This window comes from Ambystoma mexicanum, chromosome 1q (assembly GCF_040938575.1).
Source record: "Ambystoma mexicanum isolate Mex_15411 chromosome 1q, UKY_AmexF1_1, whole genome shotgun sequence".
NCBI classification, from domain to species: Eukaryota; Metazoa; Chordata; class Amphibia; order Caudata; family Ambystomatidae; genus Ambystoma; species Ambystoma mexicanum.
Window position 1 is genome coordinate 1,247,609,244 of NC_090922.1, and position 16,650 is coordinate 1,247,625,893.

Sequence of the window (16,650 nt, forward strand, 5' to 3'; positions counted from 1 at the left end):
AAACAACAATCAAAATACATTATTTTAATGAAATGAGATGAAGAACAGCCGACACGTGTTTCGACACTTGGGTCGTCTTCAAGGCCGAATGGTGAAACACATTCAAGTAACAAAAACAGCATGTTAAGTGAATAACAATAAATAATAACATTGTGCATCAGCATATATAGCAATGTAACAATCCTGCATGAAAAAATTAAAACAAATAAATAAGGGACATACCATATCCGGTAAGGAGGGTAAGACAGCAGTAATGGATCAATATAGGCACACAGCGTAAAGAACAAGAATAGGGACAATGTACATAAGCATAGTTATAATCAATACTGTGTCATCTTCAAATATCGTTGATGCCACACACACCGCTGCAAGTCCGCCATGCACATCACGCACCAGCACAGCGCAGTAAGTACAGAGTAGTAGTGTCAAGACAGGAAAGTAATCCAATTGGTAGTGGTGCCGGTGGCCATCAAGAGAAAATAAATATAGATGGCACCCTTCACAGAAGTTGCAAGATCAATACAAATGGTGTTAAAGAAAACGGATAGATCCAGGCATAGCGTCCATTGAAGAATCGCCAAATCTAATGAAGAAACCAATACAAGGAAACCCATAAACATGGTATCAAAAGTACCAAGTGGGTCAGTGAGAGGTGGTGTAACCAGTAAAGATACGCTTACCATGATGAATTAGAAATGGCCAATAAGTATGGAAAACCTGTTGGAACATGACCAAAAGTAAATTAGTGATGGGACCCTGGAAATACCTGGAATCAAATAAGAAGAGAACGATGGTTATCGAAACTCACCAAACTGGAGATCGGTAGGTAAGTACCCGTTATAGGACGTATTTAGACTGATGAAGTCAATAAGAAACGCCAATTGGCTAAGACAAATATATCGCCTGCAAAAATAGCATAATGAATGAGAGATTGAAAAATAGAATCATCAGTTGACGGCCACGGGCAAAAAGAGAGAATACTCACTCGGTAAATAGAGTATGGAACAAATAGAATGAGACAAATCCAGAGAAAGCTTACCTGGGTCGCTCTGAAATACTAATGGCCACCGTGTATGTCACGGAAGTGACGACGGCGAAGGCGTTAACGAATTACGTCGCTTGAGTGACGTACAATGTCAACACAGTGACGTCGGCAGATGTGGAATTCAAGTGGGTCGCAAAGATGACTTATTATGTCAACCAAGAGCCGAGGTACTGTGTGCGTGACCGTGATCGCCACGTACATGTAACGGGTGACTAATAATTAGATACTACTCATTATTCACGCAAATATTCAATAACTAATACAAAATCGAAGTCTTTGAACGCAACACGGTTGAGTGGAAATCAGTGTCAATAAATAGAACACAAAAGAAAATTCAACAAAATCGCAAGGATGACGAATTATGTCGACAAGGGACCGGGGTGCTACAAGCATGACTGCGGTCAGCAGGCAGATAGGAGAAACAATCAAATGTCGACAAAGTGTTGGTGAATAATTAAACCAAGTGGGTAAGCACTGATTGCAAACGAGTGCCGGCGAGTGAAGAAGCATGGGGGAGTTGCCACAGTGATAGCTGGCCACATCAACACATATGGCTGAGTGTAAGTGATAAAGCACCTAATTACTGCCAATAGCTAAGAATTAATTGATAGGCAAATCAAAACAGTTAAACAGAAGTAAATGCAGATTAGCATTCCAATACAGGCCAAATTCACAGAAAAACATGCATCTCGTAGTCAGAATTAAATCCATGAGTGGTGCATCGCAGCAGACAGCTAAGTTTGGCTTCCATCTGCCGCAGTTTCAATTGAAGGTGCCCGCCCCTGACAGTTGTTGGTTGATTAAACAAAGACCTTTTTTGCATTATGATATCCTCAGCACGTGCCTTCAGGGCGTGTGGTGGAGGGGTCTTAACAGCGCAGATAAAATACAATACTGTTTAGGAACATCTATCAACAAATGAAACAAAAATAAAAAAGGATGTGCCAAGAGTCAGCACGCCGCGTGCCCTCCCGGCTGGACGTGGAGAAGTTTGGACATTCTGCATGCCTCCAGATTCATAACGGTACAGCAAAGTCAGAGCTAGAGCTCAAGAAGAGGATTGGTGGTGCAGCAAGCAAAGACATGAATGGTTCGGAAGGGCAAGGGCCATGCCTGCCATCAATATCTAATGAACTAGGACTATGCCATACATTCGAGAACTAAGATCAACGCCTGGAGACAGGGTAGGAAGTACGGTGTTGCGGCAGCCCGGGACAAATACAAACTAGATGGTTATGTTAATATAATCCGGATATCGGGTTACAGAGGTGGCTCTGAGTGACGCTCCAGGCCAGGTGCATTTATTTACGATTTTCAGTTACTGTTCAATTACTTGGGTCCAATTCATCGGTACAGCCTCTACCACAATCTAACTGCCCAACTGGAAAATAGCAAACAACTCATACCCACATTTGACACTTCATGATGCACTCGTGACACGCAAGCACAACCCTCTAACCACTCCAACACAGAGAGGCAGGATGGAAAATGCAGTATGAGTAAGCATCTATTTAGCTAGGAGTTCACAGTGCATATATCCATTCTTGAAAAGCAAAGGCAGAGCAGGAAACTAAGTCGAGTGGAAGATGGTGGAGCTGGACAGATAATGTAGGAAATGGCAGCTGCGTGTGGTCGTCTGCCATTGGTTGATGTACACAGTGTACAGCCACGGGTTGGTGGATGACCGAGGTTGAAGCTTGAGATCCTCACGGCATTGATCGCCTGCAGCATCAAGGTGTGTGTGGGTTAAGTCTAACCTACCGAGCAAAGGTTCCAATGCCAGGGAGCTATAGAGCAGTGGACCTAGCAAAACAAGTAAACACTGAAATGTGAACTCATTGGTCCAGTAACATTTCATTCAGTTGCTCACCTCTGGCGCCCATTTCTTTACTTTTCAAGCCCTCGCTGTGTTTTTTAATTTCCCTTACTCGCAGAGGATCGGCTGAGAATACACACTTCCTTACACAGAGTGAATATAGTAGGCATTATTTGAGGATGCACTTAGCATAGGTTCACAGCACCTGCATGGCATCCAGTCATACCGTAGCATGTGGTAACTATGCCAGTCATAGGCTGGTCTGATTGGGGCATTCAAGGATGCACTTAGCGTAGGATCACAGCACCTGCACTGTGTCTGGTTATACCACATCACATGGTGACCATGCCAGTCATAGGCTGGTCTGATTGGGGCATTCGAGGATGTACTTAGCAGAGGATCACAGCACTTACACGGCATCCAGTCATACCGTTGCATGTGGTGACTATGCCAGTCATATGCTGGTCTGATTGCGGCATTCGAGAATGCACTTAGGAGAGGATCAGAGCACCTGCACAGCGTCCGTTAGACCGTAGCATGTGGTGACTATGCCAGGCATATATCCTGGTCTCATTGGGGCATTCAAGGATGCACTTAGCGTAGGATCACAGCACCTGCACTGTGTCTGGTTATACCACAGCACATGGTGACTATGCCAGGCATATGCTGGTCTGATTGGAGCATTCGAGGTTTCACTTAATTGGGGCATTTGAGGCTGCCCCTAACATATGACAACCAATGCTTGTTATTTTTTACAGGTTTGTTGACCGCTGCACAGGCCATTTGAGGTGACCGTGAGCCGTATGTGTTTGTGTCTCATGCCTTCCACATTTAGACCCTTTGATTGACAGGCAACATCATAAGGATTGGGCTCCAGTCATGAGTTATTAATAAAGCACCCTGGTAAAAGTAGCCGGTGTCCGGACGCTTTTTTTTTATTGGTGATTTATAGTGTGCAAGACGTCTCCAGCCTCTGAGGCGCTGGCTGGGGATCGAACCCAATGCTGCCCCTGAGCAATCCCTCCATGAAAGAAAACTGGTAATATGCCTCGAGGCATCCATTTTTGATACTGCAAATGATTTTAACAAGTTATGCAAAACAAATCTGCACTTTCTCTGCTCAAACTCTACAATGAATTGTTACCCTAATGACCGTCTACAACAGCAGAAGATCTGCGTACAGGACGGGACTGAGCTTCCAAGACTTATGACTCGGATCAACGCCAAGAGTGCCCTTCTCCTGACTCTTCCTTTACCGTCCCCGCACTTTAAATGATTCAACTCGTGTATGGAAACACTGTCAAAACGATGCCATTCCACGAGGTGTGTCGGCTGGAAAACTTGACAACTACATTAAAACAGCTCAGCCCAAAACAGTAGAAAATATAAGCTAAAAAGAGTGCCGTTTTCTTAGAGAGAACATGGGCCTAGCATGAAACGGCCTTCTGCGCTGCCCTTCCAGGACCCACCTCACCCCATTCACTGGACACAAAGCGCAGACCATTGTACAGGGGTCTAAAAGCAGCTTAGGGGATATTGACGCTGCGGCTGCTGCTCCGGGGGCTTACAGAGTGTCTCGTGCTTCATCCGCTGCTCCCCTTTATTAGGCCTTCCTTTCATTCTCTCGCGACATCAAAGGGCCGCGGCACCAGTGCACCTGATCCAGCAGGGGACTGCGCCAAGGGGGTCCTAAAGAACCGGCCTATTGGCAGCCCAAGACCCCCGCGGGCAAGGCAGCTCAGAGAGAATAGTTCAACAATGATTACATTTTCTAAAACTTCCAACAAGAAAGGCTTGCTTCCTGGTTTTTCATAACACATGCATTCCAGCCATTACACTTAGGCCAGCGCTCGAAACCTGCTTGTGAAGAGAGGTACAGTATGGGGGGCGGTGGGGGTTAAGCTGCTGAAAAATGTGATAAGGTAGTGGCAGTAGAAAGACTCAGTTTACATTTACAGACACGCTGCTTTTCACAGCTTATCTACAAATTAAACTAAATCTAAGCACATATATAGGGTTATTCGATCCATTTCCCAGAGTTTCAATGAACTAATTAGGAACAAAACAAGTTAATTACTAGATGTTTGGTAAAAACTGCACTTTGTTTCATGCAAAAAAAACTGCACTTCCTTCTAAATGCACTGTGCCAGGTTTGGTACAATTTCCGGATCATTGTGGTCCATTTTGCTCAGAAACTCAAAATATATATATTAAAATGACATTAGCTATGATTGATGGCATAATGGACCAGCCATCTAGCGTAGCAAATCTGTCTCTTATTCGAGGCTCATTAGACGGCGTCTTGGTAGATATACTGTGGCAATGCCTGCTCCCCAAAATAGAGTCTTATAATCTCTGTTTCTCTTATCCTCCACACGTTTGTCTAGTATAGGGGCCTGTGATCTTTGGCTCTCTAGATGCTTTGGACTACAACCCCCTAGGCAACAGTCAATGGTAAGGGACCATGGGAGTCGTAGTCCAAAAGATTCGGAGAGTGGCCGTTTGTAAACCTTTAGTTAGAAACACATTCTCCATCCCTGAAGTGGATAGTTGTGCTGCCATCTCTTTGCTTACACAGGAGGTGGGTGTATATCGTGACAGCCTCGTGTCCAAGAATGTGAGGTACCAACAGGCCCATTTCATGAGGGTCACATTCATCCAATCAGGGCCAATACAAAGCTGCATTGTATGCCGTTACAATTGGTTCAGGAGTTTAGAATGGTACATTGCGACAGAGTCACTACTGCCTTTCACAAAGACTGACATCCTGCAGGAAGTCAATTATTGTGAAATCCCTGAGCTGCATACACCTATTGCAGGAGAACAGTAGAGGTTTGCATGTGCCCGCCATGAGCTTAAGATCATTTATGATTTGCTCACAGGATTACTCCCAGTAAAAGATCTAAAGAAGGGAATGGGAGAGTTTGCGCAGTATTGCAAACTGCTCCGAGCATTTCTGATTGGCCTGACTAAGAACCTTTACTGAGAGAAGTTGTGTTTTGTGAATGACAATGAGCTCATCGGGTCATCTAGACCTATGCTTTAGAAAACTAAGCAGAGGTTTTTAACCAGGAAATTCAATTGAGAGCAAACCCAGAGGAGACCTGCCTTCATCTAGCGTATCTATAAATTGATGACTTTTGAATGATCTGCCTCTAGCACACACCTCCTTTTGGGGCAAGCCGCAGCTCATTTCTTCAGTGACCGTTTCATGCTTTACCTCCGAGATCTGTGCTGCTAAGAGACAGGAGGTTACATGTCCTGTATTCTCAAGTCTTGGGCTGCGCCACCATTGAGTTGTACACGTTAGCCTGCCTGGACTTTGATGACCTATTCCTGAGCTTGGGAGGCAGTTCTATACTAGGGATTTGTGTAATGTGGGAGGATCCATAGTTGACGGGCAGTTGAAGGAACCAATGACGGGACAGACTATTGGAACCGACACTGGAGTCCCTGGGACATGGGCAATTGGGGACGGGAGCCTGTAAGGCCCAATTGGTTTTGGTAAAGGGTATCAGAATGTATCCCTGGACCTAGGATGTTTCCTTTGTAAAGTTCCCAGCGCTCCCTCCCCAGGCAGGAAGGCTGTCCCTAACATTCAACACAGAACTTTACCCGACTTTTGAGCAATTCTAGAGAGTCTTTCAGGAAGGATAGTATGTCCAGCTTTGCCCATGGACAGCGTTTGTTTAATTTGTGGCACTGGTTAATTCTAGACTTCACAGACTGACTACAGAAAGGACGAGAGTAAAGGATTCGGCTGACCTTGGGCGCAGAGATTGTCAAGTATATAGTGGGTTCAGAGGTAGAAAATAATTCCCAATGTTTAAGTTTCACAGAGGTTGTGGGCAACACAAGACCACCCCCTCATTCGTGTTCATGTAGGGTGTGGCTTACACCAGAAGCCCCTTAGCAGCAACACTCTTCCACCTTCTGTTTTGCAGGGTAAGGGTAAAACATCTCTTCAAAATGCCTGTCCTTTATTTGGTATGGGCTTCTGAGAATGTAGACACTAAGTGTAGGCTACAGTAAGCTGAGGTAGCCCTTTGAAAGAAACGAAAAACCTTCCTGTTCAAATAAACGCCTATGGTGATCTGTTGTCACCCTTCGGCTGAGAACGGCTCTACATGTTCTGGCACCCTTAAGTGTCCTGTGAACACAGTTTGTCTTACTGTCTGTCTTCGTCTCACTGTTGCGCCCTGCTGTCTGCGGGCCTTCGCACAGTACACATAAATAAATATATAAAAATAAATAAAAAGGCACTTGTGGTGAGGGGCCGCTTTAGTGAGTATATGCTGTGCTGGCATGCCACCAATTTGCTTGGTATCTTCTGCTGAAGCAGCGGAAAAGAACTTAAATGATGCCCGGTGCCCCCAAGAAGGATGCATGCATTCAATGAATGAAATGTAGGTGCTTCACAGGATCCTCGTGTAGATGGGTTACTGTGCACCGTTACATTATAGGCCTGAACAATGCTTGACACACAGCTGGTCGTGCATTTTATCTCTGTAGTGTAATTCCGCCTAATTGCCATTAGCTACGTTATTTCCACGTAGCTGCTTCTAGCTCCAACTCAACGCTCGGTGGAGGCACTATTTCACTTCTCCCATAACGCTATTTTCTAGCCACACTGCATGCAGCACATACGCCATGCCTCCAACGCCGCTTTTATTGAGGGGACTTGCTATGCACCCCTCCCGGTTTTCCAGCATCCTAGCGCCTAAAAGGCCTTCGCCGTTTTGAGGACCTTGAATATTTCTCCAAAAATAAGCATAAAAGGGTTACATGACAATATTCCCTTCCTTGCATGGTTATAAATGCGTTGACGTATGAATTAATAAAGTCAGTCTTGCATATTAATTCACTATTGTGATATGTCCAAAATGTCAGCTATGCCAAGAGTATTCCCTGCCACAGCCTTTGCACAAGCCTACTGTGAAAACGTCGTCAAATGGAAGAGTACAGCTCTGCTTTCTCCGTCTCTTGGCGCACCTTTTACAGAAGCCAGGCACAAGGTTATCCGCTGAGGGGAACCATAACGATGGAGGCAAGAGCGCAAAGACGCGCACTGCAAGGCAAACTAGAAGAAGGCCCTGCGCCTTGCCAGGGAAGGCTGCACAGGGCAAAATGAAGGGACGCAAATGAATGGAACTATTTTAAGTCATTCAGTATAGCTCTAGTGTGGGGATGTGAAAGAAGGCATGATCTCTGAGCTCATATTTTAACAGATTGCAATTTTGAGATCAGGAATTTTGAAATCATGAAATACTGTCTGTATCCATCTAGAGAAAGCAGCCCTGTTGTTGACTTGAAAGGGTCTGTAACGCAGGTAATTCCACATTGAAAGTGGAATGGTTTCTGTAATTTTCTCAATCAAAATGTCCATTATAATTCCGCCTAATAGCAAGTCAGTGTATTTTATTCACAGTGACGTTTTCACCCAGTACCGAATATTAAAAAGAAAAAGGTTTGAATAGGTTCATTTTACAGCCCATATTAACAATATTTGCCAGTATTGACTTGTACGAGCATTTTATGGTCCCGGTACTCTCACCTACCCACTCCCTGTGACCTTGTTTCAGATGAGGTTCATAGGAGAGTGGGTTAGTAAGAGCAACACCGGGTTCCCGATCCCTGCCAAATGCACACACAGGCCACAGAACCAAGGCTTTAAGTGGGCGGGGGTCAACAATTGTGTCTGAGATAGGGCTGTGCCAGTGCTCCCCAATGTCCCATGCTAATGCCAGCCCAGGAATACGCAGCGCTTCAGGCTGTACAGATAAAAAGCCTCGCCTGCCTTTTCATTGCTGCAACACCCTCCTCCAAGGCACCCCATTCATTAGAAATGCAGGGATCACCACCCTTATGCCCAGTTGCGAGGGTGATTGATGTAAAATGGTGCCTGGCAGGGGGGGGTTGGGGGGGAGTGGGTCGTTGCAGCAATGGGTCAGCACTACTCACCTGATTTGAATGCCCCGTTAGGCCATAGCCCTTTTGCAAAATCGCACCAGGGTTCTTACGGGGGTGTGGCCTAACAGGAGGCATTCAAATCATTTAAGTGTTGCCGCCTAATTGCTGCACCCAGGCCATGCCCAGGCTCGTTTTGGTAGGCCACATAAAATACTGTGCAGACCCCAGGCAGTATTCTGACGTGACCAGCACCTTAATAAGAGACCCTCCTTGTGTTCAAAGGCAGCAATCTGCGGTGCCCACTGAGGACAATGATAGAATTCTCAGGTCTTCCCAGCACACTGCACACAATGCTGAACATGTGCCAGGCATGTTGATGTCCGAGGCGCACGCACAAAGCACAGAGCGTTAGGGACACCAAACTCGCATTTGCCAAGAATCTTTTTATTTATTTTTTATCTTTGAAAATGCAAGCCGTGGGTGAAAGATGTTAGCTCAATATTGCAAATGGCTTCCGTTTTTTTTTTGTTGCAGGGGCATAACAATCTTGAAAAGTGGGCGCACGCATGGCGTAGTCCCTGCAAAGTCTGTTGTCTGAGTCTGGCAAGTGCATCTGAAGAAGTGGAATCACGTGTTGAACCCCTGGATTGGCGGCATACAGAGTGTGGCCCCTCCCCCCTGTGAAAGAACGTACAAATATAGACAGCTGTGCGCACCAGCGCGCGCGCAGAAGTCCCGGCAAAGTCTGTTGTCTGAGTCTGGCGAGTGCATCTGAAGAAGTGGAATCATCTGTTGAACCCCTGGATTGGCGACATACAGAGTACGCTGGAGAATTGCTGTGAACATTTATATACTAGGTGACTCTCCACCAAGTAAATTTCCTTTTTAAAGCAGAAAAGTGGGGTGGTGGCGGCAATGAAGATAGTGCACAGGCGATATAACACGTAACTGGAAGTGGGTATTTCCCCACCAAAGTGTAAATAAATGAATAAATAAATATGAAAGCGTGTGAAAATCCTACCATTTAAAAGTACTGCACTGAAACAGCAGCGTTTGCACTTAGATGTCAAGAAGATTGGAGCAACATTGTTGTCAATAATGGTTTTCAAAACTTTCACCAAAAATATCAATTTGTATCGAATATGAGCGGCGCGCTGCCAATCATTCTGATGCCTCTTCACCCAGAGCAGACAGAGGACTAGGGGCGGAATACAGAGCGAGTTCCGCTCTACAGCACCTGCGCGAAATCAATGGGCTCCAGAGCAGCCGCGCTGATGGCGCACATGGACTGCCACACTTAGCAGCACGAGCTGATTAACTTCAAGAAAGAGATTTTTGCTGTGCAAACACAAGGAGATCTATAAGCCCAAATAGCTTAGGATGAGAAGACAGCTTTTATTGTTTTACTCATGCGCACACGTTCTTGCTCTGCCTTCTTTGTTGCAACAATTACTGTACTAGGAAGTCTGACAGAAATAATCAATACATCGACCCGGGACCTCCTGCAGCAGCCAGGCAGACTGATTCAATACACCATTATCTGCAACGGCGAAAGGAGGAGGTGGCACCAGCAAAGGCAAATTAAAGCGGAGCCGGGTAGTGTGGCGTCGGCCTACAGAACACCCATGAACCCAGCAGAGTGTGCCCATTAACATCCAAGATGCTTAGGCCACCCAATGCTGCCTCTCCAGCGTGACCGTCTGATTTACTGAAAGCGGCAGTTGCTGCTTTTGCTGCTTAAGAACCAAGCGCTAGAATCCTAGCGAAAACTACTTTGCATTTCACAAGCACTGCCAGAGCGCCCATGACCCCATCCCCAAGTCTTTCCGTGTTCAGCACCTGCAAGCAGATTGTGTTTGAGTTGGCCAAATAAAATGGCTTCACTCGCACCCACTCTCTTGCTCTTTGTGGCTCCTTACCAAAACGAGCAGTGCTTCGGTCAACAGTTTTGGCTTATTCACAGCTGCTGGGTAGGCATTTTCCAGTTATTGCCATCAGGGCTGGCCTTATTGGTTGCAGCGCTCCGGGACGTTTAAAATGTGCCCCCCTCCCCTGGCCAATCGGGAGTCAATTTCTTTTTTTTACTAACTCCCCGTTCTGGCAGGAAGTTAATCACTGGAATAGGGTGCTCATGCTAATTGATGAGCGCCCTATTCCAATGAAAACCACCTCGCTCCTGCGTCTGAGCGAGCGGGGAGGTAATTATCTGAATAGGGTGTTGATGCTTTATATCAGCACCCTATTGTTATTAAATGCGCCCTGCCGCCACGGGCGCATTTAATAACAAAAGCGTGCCTGACACGCCTTTTCTCACTACGCCAGCTCGGGGGAGCCCTTGAAAGACACCCCCGAGCTGGCGTGGTGGGGGGGGGCTAATGGCGCCCTTGGGGGCGTGGTGCCCCGGGCAGTCGCCCGGCCTGCCCTATGGCCGGCCCTGATTGCCATCATATGCCCAAGTACTCACACCATTTGTTAGCTGTTGCCATCTTGTAACCAGGTAGTACCATCATTTTATGGGCATTGCATGGCGGGGGCTCCCTGAGCAAGTGGGCAGACTGCATAGCCACCTTTCTCTAAACAGGATTTACCAGGCAAATGGCAGAAGGGAACAGAAGGATAGGCACTCGCCTTGGGAACAAGCTCATGCTTCTTAGAACACGGGGTTGATTACTGGCCAGGAGCTTGGAGAAGTTCCTGCATTAAGGGAGATAAAGGACTTAATCCAATCCAAATACTTGCCAATTGCGAGAGATCAGGGGCGCATGAACAGCTTAACAATACAGTGCAAGCTATAATCCTGGAACCTATGTGCATTCATGCTTATTGACTTTGTCAAGTTTTAACAATAATATAGAGAAGCATATAAACACATGTGAGTTTAGACAACAAGCCTTTCTTGCAAACCCCAATAAAACGCACACACTGTTACCAATCTTGTTCAAGTGAATTTGATGCTGGTGAAGTAAACATGTGTCAGCTGGAAATGACCAATTGAAAGTGTTCACAGTGCCATAAAACCTCAGTTAGGATTAAAAGAACATTTTCTATGCAGACTGCACAGAGAATGAAGACCTACATGTATGTCATGTATTGCTCATGTATGCATCACATTCTGACAACATTGCTTCAGGTTTAATACCACAATGAGTGTGTGCTGATCGGACATTATCAGCTACTGTCATTTTATTATGAAACAGAAAACTCATTGCAAGGGTATTTCTTAAACAGGTTTTATTTTGAACAGATTCATTGCATGCTCTAGTTTATGAAAACCGCTAAAATGGATGGACAACAATGGCAATGAAGACTATATTGCAAAAAACAGGTTATCCTTTGGAGAAAGGACAGCTGATCAAAACGAGTGATTCAATCCTGCCCACTTGTCAAGATTGGCCGTCCAGGAAACATGGATGGGCGTATTTCTCTATATAGATAGCTGCATAAGATGCAGGCACACAGACCACAAAGGCAGCTGGAGGAAACATTCCTGAAGGAGCCTAAGGAGCGGAGCAGGAGGACCTAGCTGATTCACAAGCTGGACTGCCTGGGTAAGAGAAAGAAAGCAGCCAATTGAATGCATGGTCAATCACAGTAGTTCCGTCTATCGGCCTAGAATTGTCACTTTGTCAATTTTGCCAAAATCACATTTTTCGCAAAGGTTGATTCAATAATTTACAGGCAAAGGTAAATTACTAGGCTGAATGAACTGCGTTAGTAAGAAGAAGCAAACAGCTTTCAGGTGCCTTCGCAATGAGATAGTAAATGTGATCATGGGCCTAAAATGTGTGACCTTGCCAATTTCGCTCAAATTCAATTTTCTTGTGTGCTGAAATATGCAATTTTTATCCATGTTTTTGCAACATACAATTTTCCATTGTAACGCTTTTACAAGACAGCATAATGTATCTTTGGGCAGGAAGCCTTTCAAGCATCCCTCTGCTGGTGACACACTGTGTATCATGGCAGTTTTTGACACAGGGCATAACATCTGCCGGCACAGCCTCTCATATTGCTTTGACCAGGTTAAGTGGATCCATCAAAGCACATAGGGCAGGAGTGAGAAATACGTACATGGGGATCTAAAAAGCATTACCTGCAATGGTGCAAGTCACGGCCTTAGACTGCTTCAAGGTTGTGTTTAGTTAACTACCCTTAGCAGCCAATGACTTGACAGCTTTTTTTGGTAACCCTTCCCATTTAATGGATTTTACAGGAGCTGCTATGTGTAACTTCACAGCATCAGCCGCTGCCATCAAATCTGCCACAGGCGGGTATTTAGAGCACCTTTTGTGTGGAGGTTAGTATCTGGCTTGCATGGTTTGGTGAAAACCATGACAGTGATGGTGTGTGTAGGCTGTCTGGAGATCTGGAGACTGACCTAGAGTTAACAATGGCAGTCTACGGCCTAATAGTAGTGACATGTGCCTAGATGATACAGAAGCACTAATGGGAACTACAATGATTAACCTCGGAAAGGTAGCATTTGCTCACTCCTTCGTAGAGAAGCATCTTCATGGTAACTACCTAACGTCTTAAGGGTCAGATGAACTGAATACAGAAACTCATATCGAAGGGGAGACCCTAAAAGACTGAATGAATGAGGTCAAGCTCAGCCAGGGTAAACAGACTTTATGGGACAATGGGAAGGATTTCTAGTCGACCTTAAACTGCATTTTATTAGATCAGACTAGGTCATGTCCCAGTCACCGCCGATATCATGGACAATTTTGTGAATGGATTATAGCAATGATTACACATTGTATCCGATTTAACACAAAATGAGAGAATGAAACCACCGTAATTTATTCAAAGCAATGCTAACACAACAAAATAGCTAAGTTCCTGAGGTCCCACTCTGAAGGTGTCAAAAGGTATAGGTTTTCTGCTACGGAGGTTATTTGCTGTTGCTACTGCAAACAGGAATAAGAAAGCCAGGGTGAAAAGTAGTAACAAGGCCACACTGCATTTCAGGATTGGAATTTGTTACTCTGCTCTATTTAATGACTGCCCTCGGTGAAGCATGTAAAGTTTTGGGGTGCAAGGTCTACATTTGTATTTATATTTGTATTTTTATTTAGCTTTTATAGCGCTTTGTGCCATGGCACTTTACACAATTCATGAATTGGTACAATACTTGCAAAGGTGGCATAATACAACAGCATACAAAAGAGAGAAAGAAGAAAAGAAACCAGCAAGAGGACATTAATTAGTGATCCATAAAAAACAGTCAAGATGAGTGAAGTAACATGATGAATAGTTACGAGACAAAAAACGGCATCTCCAAAAAAATCTTAACATTGAGTGAAGCAAAATATTAAAACAGTCCAGCACATCCAGGAACCCAGGTAATAAAAGAAAATAAAAGAACGTATAATGGCTTAAAAATGGTCTACAAAGTCTCCCACACAAGCCAACCTAGTTAAGCCTAAACCCGGCGCACAGCCCTCCAGGCTCACCGCTACAACCAGCACGCAAAACGCCCTGCACTTCTTCCAGGGACAGCTCCAGCAGCAGAGGCAGACCGCACCAGCTGTCCACCCTGCCGGCTGAGTGCCACGCAGGTATCTCCGGTAACCTGCAGTCTTGAGCAACCAAACCACGCTTTTAGTGGAGGAACCTCGCGATGGACACCCGCAGCTGCCCGCTGCCCAGACCGGCGAGAGCTCTGGGGGAACGACCAGAGCCCCACGGCGCAACCGCAGACAGCAGCAGATGCGGCAGATAAAGCAGTCAGCGGACCATAAGCAATACATGTGATATCAACATCTTTGACAGAAATTAGCTTGCCCTTTGGGAGGCAGCTGATTTGCACAGGCATGTACAGAGCTGCAAATATAAAGGGGTTTCTTTTTAAAGTTATGAACTATTCATTTTCTGAAGCACATGCGTGATCCTAAAGACAGCCATGGGCTTACTCTGAAATGGGAGATTCTGCGGGCTACTAGTTCAGAAGGGGCATCTCTATGATGTCCCGTTTCCTGCAAGAGAGTCAGTGATGCGATAATCTTAGTAAATACTACTGGGGATGAGCATCGTTCAAAAACCCGTAAAGCTGTACACTGACTTGGTAATGGAAGTTGGTCACTCTACATCAATTATGTACATTCCTTAAAAATCTGCATAAGTGTCTTAAGGCAGAAACAATGCAGCCAATCTCATGTCATGCAAAAGAACCATCAAATCCCGCTCCCCCTCCCAGTTTCCCTGTTACGCAGTTTGGGAAGAAAACTTAGATAGAAAATGGGCCTGTACTCAATATTCCCCCTTTGTTCCAAAAAACGATGTCCTCTTCTTTTTGGGTACCAGACGGACCCTTTAAGTAGTTACATCTTACACAGTAAGCCTATGTTCATTTAACATCAAAGGTATCATACAGGGAGACTGGTTATGCATCATATAAATAACCTTCAAATGCTACCAACATGAACTGTTGTTCAGTCTGCTGCTTTCTCAGTACTGCGAACATGTCCCGTACCAAACTCTGGAGACCTCCAATAGGTTGATCAAGTGGTCTGGTCGGTTCCCCAAGCTAGTGGATTATGGGCCTAGACAGCTGGACCTCAAACTGTATGGACTCAGTAACATAATGCTTTCCCCTTTCCCAAATAAGAGAACTTTATATATTCCTGGAGAAGAGACCTTTATAAAAACACTTTTTTTTTAAAAATAACTGAACTCTTATACGCAGTTAGTGACACTTGATGAGTCATCAGACGCACGCAACATTTTTTTGCGGCAAAAGTTTACTCAGATTTTCCATTAGCACACCATGACACTCTATAAAACTCACCCAATGCGACTACTCTACAACAAGATGCTGCATTAAATGACATGCAGTGCAATCCAAGAGAGATCACACTGGAAACAGTGCCACACTCACTTTCCACACAGTCTGAAGTGCTGGCATAGGTTCCTGGTCACTTATAAACAGAAGATACTCTCTGGGAGGCCGGAGGAATCTGAAAGCTCAATATTAGTGAAATTAAAATCCAAGATGGCAGGCGAGCCTTTAAAAGGCATGGTCTGCCCAAAACATCCAAAATAAACACGGGCAAATAAAATAGACAAAGCCAGTACCAGCCCCTGCACTCATTCACAACCACAGGCATAGACTCTCACAGGAGGTCTAACCCCAGTGGAGTAGTGACAGGGCAATATAAACTCAGAATCCCTGCCAACCATTGTGGGTATTTGGGGAAGGAGTTGGCAGCAAGGGTGTAGAGCAAGGGGTTTTGAGGAAGAGAGGAGGCGATTGGGGACAGAAAAAAGAAGTTGGTTGTAGTCGTCTGGAGGAGACTGGTTTGAGGCAGGAGGAGGAGTGTGTTATTATCTGGAGGTGGTAGGTCTCAGACAGAAGGTGGAGGAGGAATCTGGATGAGGTTGGTTTGAGGCATAACGAGAAGTTTTGAGTCTTCTGACGAAAGTTGAAATGAGACAGTTGGAGATGGTTGGTTGGAGACATCAGGAAAAGGTGGGGTTAAAAGATCAGGGGGAGAATAGGTTGAGATAATAGGAGAAGGCTGAAGGTAGACAGCAGGAAGTGTAGGTGGCTAGCAAAGGTGTAGCTAGTCCGCTCCGGAATAAAGTTAACGGCATGTTTGCACAGAGCAGGGGGTAGACATGAGACCCCAGGGGGTCAAACCAATGGTGGGAGGAGAAATGATCATGTGATGATGGTATGGACAAGATGTCACACAAAACATTCCAATGTGTTGGAGATAGACATTAGACCCCGAAAAGTCCTGAAAAACACATACTGGTGCTCAAGCAAAGGGGCAATCAAATGTAGGGTGAATCCACAAAAGGGTGTTCACTATTATGAGAGCGAGGGAGGTTGCCTCCCAGGGAAATTGCCTGCAGAGCTCGTCATTCTGGTGTA

General features: G+C 45.3%; 1 protein-coding gene across 13 annotated transcripts in view; it reads right to left on the minus strand.

The window, feature by feature from the left end:
* NFIA (nuclear factor I A) overlaps window positions 1-16,650 on the minus strand; it is a 1,239,884-nt gene that overhangs the window by 68,091 nt on the left and 1,155,143 nt on the right. For 3 of the 13 annotated variants that reach the window (XM_069642049.1, XM_069642054.1, XM_069642047.1), the window contains one exon: window positions 12,010-12,315. The exons of 3 other annotated variants lie outside the window; for them this stretch is intronic. In XM_069642049.1, the coding sequence (XP_069498150.1) occupies window positions 12,196-12,315 (120 nt within the window). In that variant the 3' untranslated portion in view covers window positions 12,010-12,195. Of the gene's footprint in view, window positions 1-11,993; window positions 12,316-16,650 lie in introns of those variants that run through there. 7 more of the 13 variants (XM_069642055.1, XM_069642052.1, XM_069642050.1 and 4 more) reach the window with 5 other exon arrangements.